At 43.1% G+C, this 22,572-nt stretch overlaps 1 protein-coding gene across 2 annotated transcripts in view; it reads right to left on the bottom strand.

The window, feature by feature from the left end:
- Nucleotides 1-366: 366 nt before the first annotated feature.
- LOC138975846 (T-box transcription factor TBX2-A-like) overlaps nucleotides 367-22,572 on the bottom strand; it is a 40,053-nt gene continuing 17,847 nt past the window's right edge. The window contains exons 2-6 of one of the 2 annotated variants that reach the window (XM_070348609.1): nucleotides 16,837-17,104; nucleotides 4,597-4,743; nucleotides 4,247-4,323; nucleotides 3,666-3,850; nucleotides 367-3,162 (exon numbers count right to left, since the gene is read on the bottom strand). In XM_070348609.1, the coding sequence (XP_070204710.1) occupies nucleotides 1,874-3,162; nucleotides 3,666-3,850; nucleotides 4,247-4,323; nucleotides 4,597-4,743; nucleotides 16,837-17,104 (1,966 nt within the window). In that variant the 3' untranslated portion in view covers nucleotides 367-1,873. The remainder of the gene's footprint in view (nucleotides 3,163-3,665; nucleotides 3,851-4,246; nucleotides 4,324-4,596; nucleotides 4,744-16,836; nucleotides 17,105-22,572) is intronic. The other variant, XM_070348610.1, reaches the window with a different exon arrangement.

The following is a 22,572-nucleotide window of genomic DNA, read 5'->3' as shown; positions in this document are numbered from 1 at the left end:
GCACTATAACGCTGTAAACGAGTATACACGTAATAAAGCACGTGTTACTATTTACGATTAAATGAGACTGACAGAAAATATTTAAACAAAAACAATGGATTTCAGCAACTCGCCAATTTTGCACGTGAAATTACTGAATAAGCGTTTTTTGCCTTGACCGTTCAATATAGTGGAATACAATCTATAACCCTTTGTAACATAATTTACCCTGCAGTTGTGCGCAGGAATGCAACCCCCCCCCCCCCCCCCCGAAAAAAAAAACCAAAAAAACACCACGGCGTACAAGACACAAACGAGCACAAAGAGCACACGCACACTCAAACAAGCAAGCCGACCAAAAGAGAAGCCAACGACAGATATGAGTTGTGTGCGGATAGGAATTTATATCCAAAGAATTTATCAAACACGTTTTGGATGGTAAAAGTACCCGCAAATATTAACAACATCAACAACAACAATTCATTTCCTTTCTTAAATAGCGATATGCCACGTAATATTTTAAACACAGTAGAAGGCTGACATAAAATAGTCGGACGCACATAGTCACCCTCTTCCATGGCAAAATACAATTCGTAATATACATATACACAAACACGATACTTATAATTATTTATCTCAGTACGATAAACATCGAGTCATTATTAACTTACTTCATCATTACGAAATGTCTTGGTAGTTTATATCTCAGATTTTAAATGTGATTCTGGGGCTTCCTTATACGTAAGCAACTGAAGGATGCAGAAACATTGTTTGATAAGTAGTGAAGAATGCAGAAGCGTTGTTTGATCAGAATTCATGAATGCAGAAAGCATTGCTTGATCAACATTGCAGTGGTCAGTGCGAATCAGTCATTACCGTCCATACACGCTGTTTGAAAAAATGTCTTGAGATCCGTTTACACAACGTCCCAATTCCAACATCTGCTGAGTCCAATCGCTCAAAGAGTTTGACTAAAGATGAAGTCACTGTCAACCGTTCATCAGTGTTCAATGGCACCAAACATTTCTTGTCACAGAGTTTTGAACTCGAACCAAACGTCTAAATTGCCTTGTGAATAAAAGACAAGCACACCCAACTTACGCCATGGTTGCCTGCTGTAGGTATAAAACACAGCCAAAGTCTCTGTATTATTTCAGAGCATAACACCAAAAAAAGGACCAAGATTTTGCCCTGTCTCCAACCAAACAGGAAAGAGAAGCGGGAATTTACTTATAATCTAAAATAGTCGGGAGGGGGGAGGGGGGTATGCTATCGGTGTTTACTTCTTCAGAAAAACATGGTGAATGTAACAAAAAAATGGCAAATTTGCGTCCAGATGATTGATGTCCAAGTTAATACTGCACGTGCTGAAAAAAGGCGACGTCAAACGTGTGACAAAGTGTTCAATCAAAGCACAAATGCCAAACCGTTGATTCACTTGGAAATGTACTTGTGAAGAATGCGACAAATGTGCGGATGAGTGTGGACATTTGTTTACTCGTCCAAGTGAACAGAACACCCTAAACAGAACAACAACACATCTTCGTGCTTGACAAATATTCCTGCCAATTAGGTGCCAGCTAAAATTCCATTCCTGAATGAACGTGTAAACGATTTTCGCCACATTGTCCGTGTCAACAGCGCACAGGAAAACAAATAAAACTGCTTCGGATCATTTGATATCAAGAATCTTCAAGAGGCATGCAAGTGTACAAATCAATGAGTGCATGTTGTCATTAATAGTCTGTTTTTGCCCGAGTTGCACAACCAACACAATCAACGACGATACATTTCACACACGTTGCACAGAGACCCATTAGTCCCAGAGAGGAGACGGAGAGATGGGGATGAAGGGGAGGGGGGGGGGGGGGAGGGGTCAGAAATGCATTTTCAGTCACGCTGCCACCTTGCCGTCCGAAGACGAGGACATGGCGGGGGAAGGGGGAGATAACTTAGGCTGCCCATGCTGCTCACCCCCGCGGGTGGGGATAGGCTTGATCACCCCGACCGTGGGCGACAGTGCCCGATGCCTGTTCGGGGACCCAGCCGAAGACGCTGAAGACGCCACGGAGCCAGGAGGACTAGCTGTGCGAGGACTCCCAGGCAGGAGGCCCAGAGAGGAAGGCACGTGAGCCTCGGGGGTGACCGGCGCCAGAGCGTAAGGGTGGTACCTCCCGTGAGCCGCGTGGGGCAGCCTGGACGCGAACAGAGGTCCGTGCGCGGGATGCCCTGCCGCGCCCGCTCTCAGGAAAGCCAGGTGTGGTGGGAGGGAGAGATGGGAGTGGGTCCCCAGGAGGTCGTGATGGGGGTGGTGGTGGTGACCCGGCGGAACCGGGAAGTTGGGAGGGAGGCTGCTGGTTGGTGAGCGGTGGTGGTGGTGGTGGGGGTGGTGAGGGTGGTGTTGCTGTTGCTGAGCCTGCGCCGCCGCCGCTGCTGCCGCTGCAGCGGAAACGTGATGCAGCTGACTGAGGGCCGCCGTGGTGTTGACGAAGAGAGAGGGGAGGCTGGGGTAGGCCACGCCAGCAGAAGAGACAGGGAAGAGGGCGTTGGGGTGGCACACGGAGACCGGGTACAAGGGGTGGGCCACAGGGCGCCCTACAGTCACATTGGGCGGGCTCTGAGGGTCCTTGGAGCACTTCCTCTGCTCCAACAAGAACCGGTTCTCCTTCTCGTACAGGTCGGGCTTGGAGTTCTCCTTCACGGCCTCCTGGGATGGAGACACGGGTTCCGCCACGTGGGGCCTGGCCAAGGCCACGGCGGAAAAGTCAACAGATTTGCGAGAAGGTCCCGAGGGCGAGGCCAGAGAGGCCGCGGAGAACACTGACTTGGAGGGCGAGAAGGTGGAAGGGGCCGCCTGAGAGGCCGGTGATCGCCTAGAGGAGGCCAGAGAAAAGTCTGGAGAATGATGGCGTTGATGATGATGCGGTGGATGCTGACTGTGGAGACGATGTGACGGGCTGAAGGAGGAGGACGGGGAGGAGGAGGAGGAGGAAGAGGATGGGTGTTCTCTCCTCTCCGGAGAACGTTCTCGAGGTGGTGGTGACACAATGTCATGTGACCGGCACACGGTGGGCACGCGCAGAGGCGTTTTGTGAATCACTTCCGTTCTGTGTTTTTCCTCCTCCATTGCCTCTGAAGGCGACACTGTTCTTTCTCTCTCAGAATCGCTCGCATGGACGGCTTCTGAAAAGAAACAAAGAGAAAAATAAATCAATGATCAGGAGATTGTTTAAATACTTGGCGTCCTGATTACAAGTAAACGCCCAATCTTCGAAAAGCACAAACATATGACAAGACGATCGATTCAGTTAATATTTAGTTTCAAGAGTATATAGCGAACGCTTTATCCTGTATCCTTTTGGTAGTAGTGAGTATCCTCTGGCATGTCTTTTCACACAAATAAATAAGAAAATACTCTCGCCTCCCAAAACATCGCCATAAATATAACACGGGATGGTTCCCCCCACAAAAAAGGAAAAAAAGAACAAAGGACAGCAAATACAACGATTGTCAGATTTTCTTCTTGATCGTCTTCGTCGTTTTTTCAGCTTCTTCTGACTTACAAATATGTATAATATATAATAGTAAATATATACATATAAATACAATAATATTATGATTGACACTTGAGCATCACTTTATTTTTAAAACAGTGCAGAGCAGCAAGACAAAGTTTCTCCACGTACCTCTCTTTGATTGGGAGTCTGTCTTTGCGATGACGTTATCCTGTCGAATGACGTCATCATCTGCGTCATCGACATTGATCTCTTCTTCGTCATCATCGTTGTCCGTGTAGGTGTCGTCTTCGTGAATAGATTCGCCATCTTCATGTCCAGACTCGCCTCCGCTCATCCCATTCATGTTCGTTCTTCTGAAAGAAAGTAAAACGTGATTTACCTAAGCTTTCGATTTTGGAGTAACACTGAGACATTGAAAGGGATTATATGTAAAGGGGAAACATCTACAAAGGTATGTTACTTTTTTCAACTTTTACAGAAGGCGATCGAAATACCAGGAATGAAAAAGTGTAAAGCATAAAGCAAACACATGAAATCATTTGTAAATAAAACATTCTCAGAAAAAATTCAGGATAAAAACAACAACAACAGTTTAACAAGAAGGAAGGTGAGAAACAAGCAAAAAATATCACCATAATGACAAGGAAAGACAGACAAAAAAGTGTACATACGTTAACGAAAAAAAAGAAAAATGTGCAACAACTTGAATTAGAAAAACAAGATCAAAACACAGCCTGTTTCTTTCTTACCGTTTTTCTCTTCGACCGCCGCCATTTTCCCGGAAACCTTTTGCAAATGGGTTGTTGTCTATTTTCAGTTGCGTAATCTGTTGGAAACAAAAACAACACACACAAATTAGAAAACTGATGAGGAAACCTTTAAAATGAGGAAGCTAACTTCTAATAAATCTGAACGAAAGAGAGAGAGAGAGAGAGAGAGAGAGAGAGAGAGAGAGAGAGAGAGAGAGAGAGAGAGAGAGAGAGAGAGAGAGAGAGGCACACACACACACACACACACACACACACACACACACACACGCACACACAATCACACGCGCACACACGCACACAAACATACAAAGAGTTTTAATTCCACCAACCTTTTCGTTCTGATACGCTGTGACAGCAATGAAGGAGGTTTCTTCGAACACGATGGTTCTGTGGGGGCTGTATGGGAGGCGAAGGAAGTCACTACACCGGAAAATGTGGAACCGTGGCTGGTACTTGTGCATAGAGTTGAGGATGTTCTGAAAAAAAATAAGAGACATTACTCATAAGTAAATATTTTAAATGAAAAATATTCTTCATTTTTTGTGTGTGTTTAAAAAAAATAAACATTTGTGTCTTATTGTTTTGTTGTTTGTTTGTGTGGTTTCTCTTATTTTTAGTTAGTTGTGTAAACGATGCACCCGGAAAACCAGACAATGAAGGCACAGCAAACAAGCTACCGTATTTCAAAAGTGTACAGAAATACAACAGCTGTGCGTAAAGTGAACTTGTTATCACGTATTTAAAAGGGCATCGCCTCAGTATCACTTGTTGCACCTTTCATTCGTTATCTTTGTGCATCTTCCCTTTCTCTTTCACGTGAAAACAAGCACTTTTAATGTTTTAACGTTCCTTTCATCAGTCCCTCTTCCTAGTCATTTCAGCTTTGTTGCCAAACGGCTCGATTTCAGCAAAGTGTTTGTTTGTTTGTTTTGCTTAACGCCCAGCCGACCACGAAGGGCCATATCAGGGCGGTGCTGCTTTGACATTTAACGTGCGCCACACACAAGACAGAAGTCGCAGCACAGGCTTCATGTCTCACCCAGTCACATTATTCTGACACCGGTGTGACGTTTTCATCTTTCGCCGTGTTGATATTTCGCTTCTCGGCCTCGTTGATCTAGTATAAACTCTAAACTGAACACAAAAACACCCTTCGATAGTACTGATGAGCGACCTTGTGTACCTTACATTCATGGGGCCAAATTTGTGCAACCAATTTGTTTTATTTAGCTTAGAAATTTGATTCATCCTAAAATGTTTTCCTTCTTACTCAAGGGACGTAACCACTCAGTACACATTTTCGAAGAATTCGATTTTGGGGGTGAAATCTATTAAATTTTACCACCAATTTTCTTCACATGCAAGAAACTGACATGCTTTTCGTCCATAAATAATTTCACTTCTTAATTTTACCAGGAAACAACATTTCAGTCTTGAGTATATGTCGAGGGGGAAATATGTACACAGGCGAAAGATGAAATCGTGACACCGGACCAACCAGTCCTAGCACTAACCCCATAATGCCGGCCGCCAGGCGGAGCAGCCACTAGATTGCCAATTTTAAGCAAAGTGTTTGATAACAAAGACCGAAAGACATGGAAAGAACAAGGCTACAGTTTGTCGAGTATAATTATAAGGATTTTTTTAAATGTTCCCTGAGTTTACCTGTCTGTTCCAGCTGTTGAAAAAATCACTTAAACTTCGACTGTCTATGTGTCAACACTGCCGGGGCCTGGACAGGGATGCCCGTTTTGTGGTTAGGCTATTTTGTAATATTTTGTGAACAACTTTATAATTTTCTCTCAACTACTTTACAACAAAGACAAATATATTTGTTTGTCATTATCAAATAGTTGTGCCTCCATCAGATACAATCATCTTTAGAACTGATGAAAGATAACACACCTTTCGTTCTCTGTAAATGTTACAAAATTCGCTGCCCAACTTATGTTCACGTGCCTCTTCTCACTTGCCCCTAATGGCTTTGCTGCGAGGGTGTTAAAACTTGAAATTTTTCTGCCCCACTTCCTGGAAGCTGGTGGTCATCCGATGTATAACGGTACCTGATCCCCCCGATCTGTTTGTCGGTCGATAAAAGCGAGTTAAAACCTCGTTAAAGGCAGGATTTGAGTGCACTAAACGCTGTCGTAACACCGGTCAAACCCATGAAGTTTCCCCTCACGATAGAGCCCTACTGGTGGAAGAGACCGACGGTCAAAGTCAACGGTGAGGTCTTTCAAGGCGACAGGAGCGGTCTAGGCGACAAAACAACGTGCTAAAAGGTGGTAAGTGTTACGTAATTATCACGGCCGTGAGCTAGATCGTAAAACAGAGAGATCTACAGTGGTGTCGGTGTGTCTAATGGACCCGAGATATGAAAGATGCGGTGGCGAGAGGGGGGATGAAGAGGTGGGGGAGGGGGAATGAAGAGAGAGAGAGGGGGAGAGAGCGAGTGAGTGAGGGAGAGTTGAAGAGAGAGAGCTGAACTATACTCAACTAAACCGAACTGGACTTTTGTAATAGCCTTCTCTTATACTCTGCCTCTTTCTCTCATTGAGTGTGTTCTCACTTCCCCTCCCCCTCCCCCATCTCTCTCTCTCTCTCTCTCTCTCTCTCTCTCTCGCTCTCTCTCTCTCTCTCTCTCTCTCTCTCTCTCTCTCTCCTTTTTCGTGTGTGTTCCCCAACACAGAAGAAAGAACCACCTTCAGCACAAAGTGTGTACCACCGCATACGTCAACCACCAGCTCCACTACCACCACTACCGCCGCCGCCCCAAAACTCATAAAGCAAACCGCAAGGAGGAGTGTGTGTGTGTGTGGGTGATCGCCTGTCCACCGTGTTGACATAATGACCGGCACGCGGCGACATACTGGCGGACCTGGCCCTCTTATCTGTCGCCGCCACGACATGGACCTCCCCTCCCCCCCCCCCCCTCCTTCAACCCAACTCCACCCACCATCCCTCTTTCTCGCTCTCTACCTTTCACTTTCTCTTTCCTCCCTCAGTTTCGAATCATAACGCACTTTCTCAGCGCTAAATCTACAGGTAGAACAGTGCAGTGAGGTAAACAGGTGTAATGGGACACTTAGTGTAGGATAGTATGGGCTAGTAGTAGTAGTAGTAGTAGTAGTAGTAGTAGTAGTAGTAGTAGTAGTAGTAGTAGTAGTAGTAGTAGTAGTAGTAGTAAATGTGTAGTAGGAGGAGGAGGGGGGAGGTGAGGAGATGAAGTTAACCTTAAAGAGTAGAAGGAGTATTCTCCTTTGGAGCAGAAGGAAAAGGAAGGGTAAGGACTCTACAATACACTTTCCGTCAACAACCAGACGTATCCTCTCTGTTGCATTCTTTCTTGCATTTTGAACTTTTTTTTATCATTATTAATTCAGCCAAAGCCACGAGCCGCATCCGTGAGAAATGTCACAGCTGGCAACAAGTATAATTATGAACTCTACACAATACCTTTACAACAACATTGTATGTGCTAGGCGGATGTGTCGAAGCGTTCAAGCATGCGGAACTTGAATACAGGCGAGCAAGAAAACGGATCATTGCTGTCATTGTACACTTGTTTCTACCCAACATATCCTGGTGCAGTTTACGCTATTGAGGTCTAACGAATGACGTCTCACAACGTGCGTGGTCGTCCTTGGCGGTCAAGAAAGCCTCCGCGATCATTGCGCAGACGACACTTCTAGACAGCCAATATTTTTTGTGCGCATCAAGTGCTCCACATAAATCGGCCGGTAATGAAGCAATTGGGAAACCTGGATACAGGCATGAAAACCAGCATGCATGGCTTCAGAATGAATACGCAATCGGATTGTTGTGCCCCCCGAGTGTCAGACACAAAGCACACACACACACACCTGAATGCGATTCAATTATGTGCTGGTGGGTTCGTTTTATTTCTTTGACACTCACGGAAAACAAGAGATGGAAAATGCACGTATATATATAGGTGTACATGCAGTCGCGCTAGCGCAATGTAGAATGTCACGTCATGATTTAAACGAGAGTGTTTTTGTTTGTTTTGTTTTTAGGGGTGGGGTAGGGGGTGCATCTTGACTCTCTCTTTCTATATATATGTATATTTATATGTGTGCCCGTGTCTGTTTGTTTGTCTGTCCGTGTCTGTTTTTGCCTGTGTCTTTTTCTTCGTCTGTCTCTAAATTAATATGACTATACTTATTCACCAATTGTTTAAAATACATCCTTGTTTTAACCTAACACGCCTCAATATCTTTTCTTTCTTTCTTTATTTGGTGTTTAACGTCGTTTTCAACCACGAAGGTTATATCGCGACGGGGAAAGGGGGGAGATGGGATAGGGCCACTTGTCAATTGTTTCTTGTTCACAAAAGCACTAATCAAAAATTTGCTCCAGGGGCTTGCAACGTAGTACAATGTATTACCTTACTGGGAGAATGCAAGTTTCCAGTACAAATGACTTAACATTTCTTACATACTGCTTGGCTAAAATCTTTACAAAAACTGACTATATTCTATACAAGAAACACTAAACAACGGTAAACAGAGAAACAGAATCCGTTAGTCGCCTCTTACGACATGCTGGGGAGCATCGGGTAAATTCTTCCCCCTAACCCGCGGGGGTTCCTCAATATCCGTCTTCATGGTTAAAACTATCACTAATAGACAGCTGTCCATGCACATCCTTGTGTAGTGTTCCGACATCATTTCTCGAAGGCACTTCTACATTAACCGGACACCGAAAATGGGATTATGCAGTAACCGTCCGCTGACCACTCGAAGACATACAAAGAAGCCGACCACCGGTCAGCAAGTGTCCAGCAACAAGATCTTACGGGTCTCAAGTGAAGAAGTTCCGCTAAGATGAGACTCGAGGGCGGCTATGCGACAATGGCTTTAAGAAGAACGTGCAAACACGCGATAACTCCAATGTTAAGTACACAGGAGAGTCTTTGTCATCAAGCTATGACGTCATGGTAGCCAAGCTCGGCAAAAGGTCGGAAGTTTTGAGAATGTTTGAGCAGGTACAGCTGTGTCGGTCACACTATACGACAAAAAACAGTATTATATATCAGTGTAATATACAGTTCGCGCACAACAGAAAATCTTTAAAAATAAGATATACATTCGGGTTCAAATGTGACGAACTGAAAAGACATTAGCAAGTTACTCGGGAAAAGGGAATGCCTAATATACGTGTTGGCATAATGTCTCATCAAGTGATGGCCTGCTGAATGTTTTGTTCGCCCATTTTTAAGACACAATAATCAAAGATTCAGCAAAAATATGCCTGTCTTCCCTGAATACAGCGTTCCATGAAATGACCTTCTTGTCTATGTTTGGATGCTTGCTTGTTGATTTGATTGGAAGGGACCGCAGCTTGTTCGACTTTGGACGCCAATATTTGCCTTTCCTGAAGAATGACCATAAAATACTGACCATCTTCAATAGTATCGAGTCTACGGTATGACAAAAGAGCCCTTTGTTGAAGGCGGGGAACAACTACTTACACTGATGACCAGCCATATACATGTATGTCATCGGACATTGTAAACCTCGCGCAACTTAACCAGAGTTCGCTTGAGTGTCTCTTGCGCTCATATTCTCCTGTGATAAATGCAAAATGCACACAACTCTAAGTACATTTGTGTATACAGTTAAAAGGCGAAAGGACCAAGTCAAAGACATGCAAGCACACGAAGAGTTGTCATTGTTTGCTTGCCAATATGACAGATACCAAGGGAACATGAAAGTTGTTTCGGTAGTTGACCTCTTGTACTACAATTGCAATTTCAAGAGAACCGTAAATCTCGTTAATTCCACAGGTTTCAGAAGACTGAACACCCACATTTATCCTGTCCTGCTCAAGTTAACTTTGATATTTATCTTCTTATTTCATATTGCCTCTTTTCACCCAAAACGTTAGTGCAGAAATAGGACATTCACTCAAACTGAGACATATTTTGGTGGTAAAAAAACATGGAAGACCATTTTGGAGGGGCGAGATTCGGAGACATCCACCAGAATTGCACCGACAACGTCGTCATCTACGTGATAACCAAGAAGACAACTCTAGTGATCGAATTTCTCGCTTACAATGTCAATAGCCGTATAGGTTCAGAGTGACGGGATAGGGGTAGCTGAAGCCTGGTCCTGCAGCTAGTGTCTATATACACAGACACAGAGGGAAGAGCAAACAGTGTATCTAGATACACACCCTCGTTGTTTCACTTTATCGGCAATCTCATTTGCACCGTCAACAAGATGAGCGGTAAAAGTGACACAGCAGCCGCATCTCAAATCAATAAATGACGGCATCTGTATCTGTGCGAGGAAAAGGGCAAACAGAATGGCTATACGGTTTTGTATCGTCGCGATTGCATCTTCGTCGTCTCACTGCTGCATTAGTCAAAACGTTCCCAGGACTTGAGTATAGCAGTTGAAATCGAGCTTTTGATTACACCTGCGTTGGTATCAACCGGATTGTATCTCTCAGCGTGTCGCCTCATGAACGCAATAGTTACAATTAAATTCTGCAACACCATAACAGCTATAGATAAATCATTGCGACGTTTCTCGTGCAAAAAAAATAAAATAAAAATTGTCCTTGTCATTTTATGTAAATTGTATATTATGCCGGTACATGGTATTAAACATGCCTTATTGGCACACATTTCGGATGAACACTTTCTTTCACGGGTACCCCCTAAAAACGACGCGACAAAAACCTAAGTTTTTATTTTTTATTTTTTAAATCAGGCAACTTTGACATACGGAAAGAAAGTCCGTCCAATTACCCATCCATTTTCATTGTATATGGCTTTTTTTGCGTGTTTCTTGAGTTTATTTCAGACTGTATCTAGCTACAGAAGTCGAGCGAACAATTGCATCTGCGGTCATATCAACCGGATTGCATATATGACGTCTAACTGTTGAAACAGTTACAACTTTCCAAAGACTTGACAAGCAGCAAAATTCAAGTTTTCAATTGCCCATGCAATCGAAAGAGTACACTTTCGTCTATATCGTAGGCAACATAGCGTCCGAATGAGTAGTAGCCGGGTTGATTATCAGACGGTGATTTGTATGTAAATCCAGACCACGATACTGCACTCAGACACCCCTTGACTCCCGTAACCAACACAGCACGACAGTTACAAAGGGCGAGTATAGCTATATACAGTGGAACCCCCTTTTTAAGACTCCCTAATTTAAGACTACCTCCCTTTAGACCCTATTTTTTCAGACCTGTTGTTCACAACTCCTGAACATGTACCCCCATTTTAAGACTTCATCCGTTTTAAGACCAGATTTTCTGATTGTTGGAGGTCTTAAATGGGAGGTTCCACTGTAGTCTGGCCTCTAGCTTGCACAAGTTGCAGTGTACAGGGAAGGTCGTCAACCCCTGCAGACACTTAACCTACAACTGTGGTACCCCCTTTTTGAAGACTACAACACAATCTGCAAAGTTCAGGTCTTAAACATGGAGGGAGTCTTAAAATTAAGATAGCATACAGAGATTGTGAATAAACAATCTGTAAAAGCTGGGTCGTAAATAGGAACAGTCTTGAATTAGGGGCGGGGGGGGGGGGGGGGGTAGGTGGTCGTCGAAGAAGAAGGGTTCCACTGTACCCGTTCAGCTGTCCCAGCTCGGCATAGCATTGCCGCTGACCGGTCGTCAAGGTGGGCCTATCAGACTGTGATTAGTACACGGGTGCAGACTAAAGGGTAGTCCACTCAGACAAGCTTTGCTTGGGGGGTGCTTGAGGCTCTGTCGAGAGCCCTTGCTCAAGGTAAACTCGCCTCTCGCCCCAGACGTGGCGCGTGTTCTCTTTGTTGTTCACTTTCGCTCAAGTACCGGCAGGAATAATTCGAACAGAGACATCACTGGGCGACGTCCTTCTGTACTGCTAGCAGGGTGGCATGCAGGCAGACGGTTTTTCTTTTCTTCCTTTTTCTTTTCGTTGAAACTATTTTTGTAGTTTACCAATGACGAGTGTTTTCTGAATGTCTCAAATCCAAACGTCATTTCCTACTATAACGTCATTCATGATGCCTTGATAAATTGAAGTTGATTCACTAGAATAGCTGGGCGGCTGCATGACACGACTACAGACCAGCATTTTAAAGCTCAGACGAAAGAGAAAAACAACACCGTCATTAATTCCAAACGCTTCAACTTCAGCGGTACTGTCTCCGCACCCATGACTGCTATGAGTGTGTACATCGGTAGGTACATACACTAATTAAGGCGTGAAGCTGACGCGAGACGCTGAGAGAAAGAAAACGGGCCATTAAAGTTGGTGGCGGAGGTCCATTAAGTGTGGTACGAGTCTTCAAGGTGAGACACGGGACAGACGAACGGAGCCGTTCTGCCACCACAAGTGTCGTCTGCTTCGCTTTACGACAATCGTAAACCCGAGCCACCGGCGCCCCAAACACAGTCCGCGCTGCTTTACGGCATTGGGGAGAGAAAGAGAGAGAAAGCGAGAGAGAGAGAAAGAGAGAGAGAGTGTCCTTTTTTTCTCTCGCAATGCTGACAGGCTCGGTCTCACCAATGGTGTAATCCGTTTTGGTTGTTCCATGCGGGTTTTATGCTCTGTGACAAGCGTTGATGGATTACGGACGGGATTTTGTTTAGGGTTTCTCAGATAAAGAGTCAACAGAAACAAACTGGGCCCGAACATCACAAGGTTCGTTCAACAGTTTGAATGTCACGTCACTGGAGATGTTCTGTACGTTTTCTCGGAGAATGAGTGTCATGTTAGTGCTTATGTAGGTTAAAACAAAAGCATACTATTTTACGACAAACTTTCTTCTTTTTTTCTTCATTAAAAAGTAAGATTTTTCAAACACATAATTCCGTATACAGATATGGGTATACACGATCTTAAAAATATCAAATTCGGTACGGTCTGCGGTCTGTTTTTCTGCTCTATTTTTGACTTTGGATATCAACTTCTCATCTAAAAAAAATATAAACAAATACAAATAAAAAATCTGCTGCACAATGCCCTGTCGCCATCACATTAATTTTATACACATTGTAGAGGATGAGGATTTTAAAGGACCTTTTCCCAAGCGCGTTCACCCAGAGTTACAAACTGCACTGTCTAACCCAAGGGCCGTAACCGGTGGCCTGCACACGACGCCATCTCTCGGCGTTTAATTCTCCGTTCGACGCCTCCATTCTGCCGGTCTTAAAACTTGATGGTGGAAACGGATGAGCTTGGACTAATATAACGGCCTGTTCTATTTCCGACTTGTCGCCGCTCGCTTTCTGATCTTTCTCTAAACGCGCCCCATAATATTGTTTTTGGTTTAAATATGCAATTGTCTTTGGTTTAGATATGCAATTGTCGTTAGTTTAATAATGCTGCCGGTCCTGTGCAAGGGACAACGAGTCTAGTGCCGAGTGGCGATGTGCCTGGATGCATTTAGAGTTAATGGTGGTATGGCGTTGTCTATGGTAAGGGTGTTTTTTTTTAAATTTAAGCACAGTGGACCCCTCCCCCCCCCTCCCATTTAAAAACCTCCGATTTTGTTTAGAAAATCAAGTCATAAAAAGGACGGAGTCTTAAAATAAAAATGAAGGTGAACTTATAAAGGTTATGCGCATAAACTCGTCAAAAACAGGAGTTTGACTCGGCAAAAACAGGAGTTTGACTCGGCAAAAACAGGAGTTTGACTCGGCAAAAACAGGAGTTTGACTCGGCAAAAACAGGAGTTTGACTCGGCAAAAACAGGAGTTTGACTCGGCAAAAACAGGAGTTTGACTCGTCAAAAACAGGAGTTTGACTCGGCAAAAACAGGAGTTTGACTCGGCAAAAACAGGAGTTTGAAAAGCGGGGTTGCACGGTTACACTGTGTTATCATTGTTTATTCCACGCAATCTGTGGCATGTCTTTTTCTGGTGGCCAATGATCCTTCTAAAGTCAGAATATCACGCAGTGCTAAAGACAGTCGTTTCCTTTGCTAAAATAATTACAATGATAATATCTTTGTTTCAAGCAGTTTCTGGTAAGTTGACCGTAACATATCAAGGTCGAACATTATGCACTCTGTTGAATATGTATTCAAAAGTGTGAGTTTGTTATTGCTGCTGATTGTTTTATCCAGGAAGAAACGCACAACGATGCAAATCTCTCTCTAAAACCCATCCATCTGTCTCTGTGTCTCTGTCTGTCTGTCTGTCTGTCTGTCTGTCTCTGTCTGTCTGTCTGTCTCTGTCTGTCTGTCTGTCTGTCTCTCTCCCTCTCTCTCTCTCTCTCTCGCTTCTCTCTCTCTCTTCTCTCTCTCTCTCTCTCTCTCTCTCTCTCTCTCTCTCTCTCTCTCTCTCTCTCTCTCTCTCTCTCTCTCCCACCCCTCTTGTGTGCCCCTTTTCACGTGGTTTGTTTCAATACTCTCCCGGGCGAGATGTTTAATAAAAACGCCTAACACGATTTGTTCATCAGACCAAGAGTGCACGTTTCACGCACTGCTGGGCGCAACATGCAACAGCGAGCGTTCCCTCCAAGCCACACACATGCACACACAGCGCAACGCAACACAAAATAACACAACCTGTGATACAACGTCATCGCCTGCCTTACGGGAGAATATAAAAATGCACGTTTTTACACAACAATATGATTGAATCCGTTTAGTCTCGACGGGTTACGTTGTTGTGATTATGATATGGCCAAAAAAAAAAATAGGTCTGTTTACGGTAACCCGACCGACCCTAGTTTTTTCGCGCGACCCTAGACTTTTTTGGGCATTTGGGGGGGGGGGGGGGGGGGAAATCTTGTTTTTTTGGGCAAAATAACGTAAAAATATGGTTTTTTTGGAAAAGAAAAAAAAAAAAAAAAAAATCCCGACCTACCGACCCTATTTTTTTGGCCTATGTTACCGTAAACAGACCTTTTTTTTTTTTTTTGGCCTATAATTAACAGGGAACTGGGTTCAGTTTTACGGAGCGAATGAAATCAACCATGCAACCTCTCACAGAACCACACAAATGCAAGCAAGCAAATAAACACACACACACACACACACAAACACAAGAGAACCATACAAATGCAAGCAAGCAAATAAACACACAAACAAACACACACACACACACACACAAGAGAACCCATATAAAGGCACAGTTGCAATAAATACAAACAGGCACACATAGACAGAGACACAGATACAGACACTGAAAGACAGTTGAAAGACTGAAGAAGATATTTTGAAGTAAAAAAACAAAAAAGCAACGACAGTAACGATTTATATATTACGGGCCTGCATGGTGTCAAGTTATCAACGGCAATCAATATATTCAAGTTTAAATACGGGAGGCGGTTGGCTCACAGCAGACTATAATGCTCAACCTGTCCGCTTTGCTGGTGTAAAAGTCGTTTAAATGTCTTACCTACCGTGAAGCTTTGCTCCAGGCATTTTGCCTCAGCGTGTAACTCAAAACATCGATCGTATCGTTGTCGCTCTGACAGTCTTATTCTTCAAACATGTTTTTGGTTTGCAGGGAAACGTTTTATAACATCTGCCTTTCAGTCTGATATGATATTGTTTGCTGGGATACGGTGTTTAAAGCTCAGGTCCGACGAAGGTGGTTCTGTGGAGTTTGAGCAATAAAGGGCGTCTCAGAAATGCAGAATGTTAAATTGTAATATCTTAAATTCACAAGTTTGTAAACGTTTCCAAAATTAGGCTTCCAAAAAGGTAGAAATATCTTCGCAAATAGGTCCTCTTAACCGGCTATGTAACATGTTTTGTCACTGTCCAAAACAAAAATGACGCAAGCGAACATAACGCAGGAAGATAGAAAGACACAACGTGCATCACACACTGAGCACACGCTCTCCAGCTGTCGAAAATAAGGATGTGCATGTGCAGTGTATATACCATGCAATGACATATGACGTCCCCCCTCCCCCTTTGCACCTCTCGGCAACCATATCCTCTCTCCCTCCTTATAACAACCCTCCTTTCCTCTCTGTTCTCTATTTTTAACTCTCTGCTCTTCTTTATTATATATTTCTTTGTTCTTTTTTAAACTTCCGTTAAATACGTCTTTCTTTTTGTCAGCGGTTAAGAAACTTTGCCCAAATGTGACTGTTTCACCCGAGTGGAAGGGGGATGGAAAGGAGAAGGGGTGGGGGGGGGGGGGGGGGGGAGAAAAAAAACGAAGCGCTCTGAGGTAAAATTAAAAACAAAAAAACGCTTTTCTCCTTCATGAATTTTAAAGAGGAGGCATAATAACTGCAGTAAGAACAAATTTGCGATTGTTTCACTTGTCCCTTACATCTGCGCCTGCCTGCTGTTTTTTTCCCGGTTAGGTTTATTGTAATGTTTAATCTGACAGATAATGGTGGCTTTTTTCTGTTGTTATTGCTCTGTTTTTTACTTTATTTTATTGTATTTAATTGTATTCTATTTTATTTCATTTTATTTTATTTTGTTTTATGTTCTTTCTGTTTACATTATTACTGGTAAAACACGATGTCACCATCAACACACTACCGAATGAGCAACCACCATCACTTACTCACAAAGCAACACAAAACAAAAAAATATCCTCCATCTATATGATATACTCACATAGCCGTTCTTGTCCGAAATGTTATTGGTCAGTTTCAGCTTGTGGAAGGACACGATCTTCTGCTCCCACTGTTCCCCTGTGGCCGGAGAGTCCGGGTGCACGTACAATCGTTTAGGCATCTCGGGGTCAGCCTTGCCGGCCACTGTCCACTTGCCGTTGTGGAACTTGTACCTGCTGTCGTCCATGGGCACGATGTCCAGCATGAGAATGTACTTGGACTTCTTGTCCAGCCCTTTGAGGCGAAGTTTGATCGCGGGGAATATCCGCCTGAAGAGAGAAAAAGAGAGGTATTGGTTAGTTGTGTGACAGAGAGACAGGGAGAGAGAGAGAGAGAGAGAGAGAGAGAGAGAGAGAGAGAGAGAGAGAGAGAGAGAGAGAGATCAAATCAAATCAAATCAAATTTTATTTTTCGAGGGTTCTGGCAACACTAGAGAGAGAGAGAGAGAGAGAGAGAGAGAGAGAGAGAGAGAGAGAGAGAGAGAGAGAGAGAGAGAGAGAGAGAGAGAGAGAAAAGAGAGAGAGAGAGAGACAGAGATAGAGAAACAGAGACAGAGAGACTGAGAGAGAGAGAGAGACAGACAAAGAGAGACAGGGAGAGAAAGAGAGATATATATATAGAGAGATATATAGAGAGGGAGAGATGATGGAACTTTATTTTCAAGAAGATAGAGGTTTAAGGCGACGCCTTTTCTTACAACCGGTCCTTACTTCTAATACAAATATCTAATAAATGATAAACAAGTAAAGCAACATGACAAATAAACAAAGTAAACGAACGAACCAGCAAACAATCGACAAGTAAGCAAACAAGCAAATAAACATAAACAATAAAATGGCAAAGTAAGCAACATACAAATCGAAAGCGAAACATGCAACATGTTAACACATGGAAAGTGATCGACGGTAAAATTCACACGATACCAACGTTTACACTAATGCTAATAATGATTATATGGTGTAAATGATAATGATGATGATGATGATGATGATGATGATGATGATGATGATGATGATGATGATGATGAAGTGATGATGAAGTGATGATGGAAAATCGCAACATAAATTCCACATAATACATATAATAAAGAACATATTTGTGTAATTCATAAAGCTTTGCCAATTGTTGACAGCTACTTGCACGTGTTAAGACTAGTATAGCCATCTAGGTAGACATAAAATGATTATGCAGAGCTTGGTTAAAACTCTTTAGTGAGGTCAATGATCTTATTACAGACGGAATGGAGTTCCACACCATAGCGCCAGAGAAGGCTTGACTAGTTTTGAACAAATCAATCCTGGGTATTGGTGGTAGAAAATTGATAGACCCGTACCTTTCGGTGACTCTGTGAAATAGGTCCTGAATATAGATGGGCACTTCGCCATGATATACTTTATACATCATTACAGTCTTATTAAATTGTAACTGTTTAACTAGCGGCAGGTAGTTTAGAAAGAGAAAGAGAGACAGAGACAGAGAGAGAGACAAAGAGAGAGACATATAAAGACAGATATGCATACGGAAATAACGTTTGCGCGGCTTGCAACTTGTAATACAAACAAAAAGTTCAAACATTCATCGCACATTCACTCAGATTCTGATTAACATAAAATTATACACAGAATAATCAATTTGATGAACACTGCGAAAACTCGTTTACGGCTGCGCACTAGTCGTAGGGGTGTAGACACAATGAAGTAGAAGAAGCCCAAGGCGAAGGTCAAGGTCGATGCAGCCATTATAACACGAGATGTGAGTTTTTGATTTTCTCTTTTTCGCCGATGGCTACATATATATACCACACACATTTCGCTCGAGTTCGTTTAGTTGAACAACCGTTGAACAGGGGCTTGAGTTATGACAGTCATAAATCGGCATCTGCTGCAAACTTATGGGCCATTTTCAGTTTTAGCACATCACAAACACCTTTCTCGGCATAACATTTGCCTGGCCTCAGGCGCAATTTGCCATCAGTGACATATGTCGTTATTTAAGAGAAGGAGTACAGAGAGGAAGGTCATATCGAAAACTGATATACATTGATTCTAAAAATGTGGCATGGGTTTTGTCTGTCTGTCTGTCTGCATGTTTGTCTATCTCTATGTCTGTCTGTCTGTCTCTCTCTCTATGTCTGTCTGTCTGTCTCTCTATTTCTGTCTCTCTCTCAAACACACACACACACACACACACACACACACACACACACACACACACACACACACACACACACACACACACAATCTGCATCTTTTCTCTGACTTTTATTTCATGTATTTCTCTCTCTCTCTCTCTCTCTCTCTCTCTCTCTCTCTCTCTCTCTCTCTCTCTCTCTCTCTCTCTCTCTCTCTCTCATTCTTTTATTTCCAGTTATCTTTCTCCATTTATTTTCTTCTTTGTCCCTCCCCTTTAATAATGTCTTTCCTTTTTTGTCATGTTCTTTAAACCGCGCAACAGTTACTGCGCGGCGGTGCGGAAGTTAATTCCCTCATCATTAGACAGACGCTCATTTTTACCGACATATGAACCCAGATGCACCCATCTCAAACCCAAAGCTCCCGAAAACGCATTTATTCGTCTGTTTATCGCACACAAGACGTCTTCGACGTCGACAACCTTCGGGCCACGAGTCGCCTGCCATAGAAAGGGAACTGGCCGGCGGTGGCATAACGGATGAGAGTATGCCAAGACACAGGTTTACAGGTTTTGGAATCTCCGACTTATCGTTGTTCCAAGTCTCTTTGCAAAGGCCAACTGTGGTTCCCCTTCCCAACAAATACATGGTTTTTTTCTGAGCATAAAAAACCCTAAGATATTGAGAGAGAGCAAGAAAATAACAGATTTAATTTGCTGTGCATCAATCTAAAGAATTGGGTTGCGATAAGTCAGTCTTATTTTCTGTAAACACCGGTGCTGCTAACAATGTTAACACGTGTCTTCTTGTTTCAACTTAATATATGCGCAAGTTGTTGCCGCTGCAGTTACATGCTACATCAATTTGTGAAGTGGGAGAGGGGGGGGGGTTAAAACATTTGAAAACATAAACCGATCAACGAAAGCAAATGCAAAGCATGCAGAGTTAAAGCGTGCATACATGTATGTAGCATTGAATAAGTCGTGTTAAACCAAAGAAAAACTTCACCTTAAATGCATGATGCATTCAGTACACCGCTAGAGAAAAATAAAGACTTAACGGTACTTTGCATTACACGTATGTAGCATGGAATAAATCAACAAACTTAAAAGAGTTTTGCATAATGAAAGGGCGTCCACCGAAATCAAAAGCAACTAACGACTGTCAGGCCGCGTGGCGCCAGATTCAGCGGCTTCCTTCTTTGCGTGAATGTTCCCCGCTCTCAACCTTTCACTTGCTCGCACCCTATGAAATCAGCGGTGTAGGAGAAATATCGCTCACCCCTCGTAAGATCGACTCTGGTAATTAGCACTCACTAATCTAACGAGCCCGATAAAGCCCATGCTCTTTCAGCACTCACATCACACGGAATGTTATCATAGTAGAAAGGCACCGTGGGTTATGTGAATAGACTTTTATGGCAGAAAATAAAACGTATGTGAGAAAATCGTGGAGGCTGTGAGAAATGTGAAGGTTTGGAATGAAGAGAGAGGAGGGGCAAGAGAGAGAGAGAGAGAGAGAGAGAGAGAGAGAGAGAGAGAGAGAGAGAGAGAGAGAGAGAGAGAGAGAGAGAGAGAGAGAGAGAGAGAGAGAGAGAGAGAGATGATGATGATGGAACTTTATTTTTTCAAGGATAGAGGTTTAAGGCGACGCCTTTTCTTACAACCGGTCCTTACTTCTAATACAAATGTCTAATAAATAATAAACAAGTAAAGCAACATGACACCGTCGCGATTTAACCTTGAATGGTTGAAAACGACGTTAAACACCAAATAAAGAAAGAAAGAAAGCAACATGACAAATAAACAAAGTAAACGAACGACCCAGCAAACAATCGACAAGTAAGCACAAAATGACAAAGTAAGCAACATACAAATCAAAAGCGAAACATTCAACATGTTAATTGAGGTTACACATGTAAAGTGATCGACGTTAAAATTCACACAATACCAACGTTTACACTAATGCTTACAATGATTATATGGTGTAAATGATGATGATGATGATGATGATGATGATGATGATGATGATGATGATGATGATGATGATGATGATGATGATGATTTGATGATGATAATGATGATGATGTTGATGATGATGATGGAAAATCGCAACATAAAGAGAGAGAGAGAGAGAGAGAGAGAGAGAGAGAGAGAAAGAGAGAGAGACAGAGACAGAGACAGACAGACAGACAGACAGACAGACAGACCAGACAGACAGACAGACAGAGACAGAGAGAGACATAGACAGAGACAGCGACAGAGAGACAGAGAGAGAGACAGAGAGAGACAAAGAGAGAGAGAGAGAGACAAAGAGAGAGAGAGAGAGACAGACACACAGACAGAGAGAGAGAGAGAGAGACAGAGAGAGACAGAGACAGAGAAAGAGAGAGAGGGGGAAGAGACAAAGGGAGAGACAGAGAAAGAGTGACAGAGACAGAGGATGAGAGACCTAGAGAGACAGAGACAGAGAAAGAAGCTTCGTTCAGTATGAAAAACAAACAGAAACAGAATAAGTTGCGAACGCCTTAGCCGCATTCCCATGCCGAAAGTTATGAGGTTTGATAACTCTGGCGTCAAAGGGATTTTGCCTTATCTCCCTTCCCGGGCAACCTCAAATTATGGAACGATATAAACACGGGGCGAAGTAAGCAAATGAAAATTACGATGCCACGTCTGTCTCGCCCTTTATCGTGCATAATCAGGACGTTTTAAGTGCGGCGTAAATTGTGTACAGACGCCAAGGTAAGCACAAATATAATATAAAAGAAGCAGAAACACTGTAGAACAGCTCTCTCTCTCTCTCTCTCTCTCTCTCTCTCTCTCTCTCTCTCTCTCTCTCTCTCTCTCTCTCTCTCTCTCTCTCTCTCTCTCTCTATTTGTCTTCCCCGTTTTTTCTATATAATTCTTCCAGCACATCATCCATCTCCCTTTTCCTCCTTCTCTCCCACCAATACCACGATGCAACCTCTTCTAAGTTTGACCCGGAAGGAGGCTGATGAGATGAAAGGACGGTCCAGTGTAGAGGTGAGGAGAAAGTGGACAGTAAGTGGGAGTATAATATAGACCTGGTCCGAGACCATCCTCACAAACACGCTGCACTCAAACACGCACAATTCGAAATAGACCAGCTCAATCTGTATACGTGAAAGTTACGTCAATATCATTTAAAGAAGGAAAGGGTGATGATGATGATGATGATGATGATGATGATGATGATGATGATGATGATGATGATGATGATGATGATGATGATGATGCTACTGATGATGATGATAACGACGATGACGACACTGAGAACCCAATGCTAACACAAGTTTGGAGCAATGAAGAAAAAAAGAAAAAAACCGAAAATCATTTATGGTTTTCATCCGTGGCACGCTAAAATAATTATGTGGCTAACAAAAACGCTTTTTAGATGATACAACTAACTTGTCTAAAAGCACTTAGCGTACTTCGGTGAGAAAAAAAAGGTGTTTAGACCCTCCAATGCATTTTACGGTCACGTGATCAAAAACGCATCGAAGCAAGACCAGAAGAAACAGAGCGTAACATTCCCACCATGTGAAAAATGACATGCAGCGTGCAGAAATGTTTATCCACCACA

The sequence above is a fragment of the Littorina saxatilis genome, linkage group LG9, assembly GCF_037325665.1.
Source record: "Littorina saxatilis isolate snail1 linkage group LG9, US_GU_Lsax_2.0, whole genome shotgun sequence".
In the NCBI taxonomy this organism is placed as follows: domain Eukaryota; kingdom Metazoa; phylum Mollusca; class Gastropoda; order Littorinimorpha; family Littorinidae; genus Littorina; species Littorina saxatilis.
The sequence above is the reverse complement of the archived record's forward strand: the minus strand, read 5'-3'. Positions and strand labels throughout refer to the sequence as shown.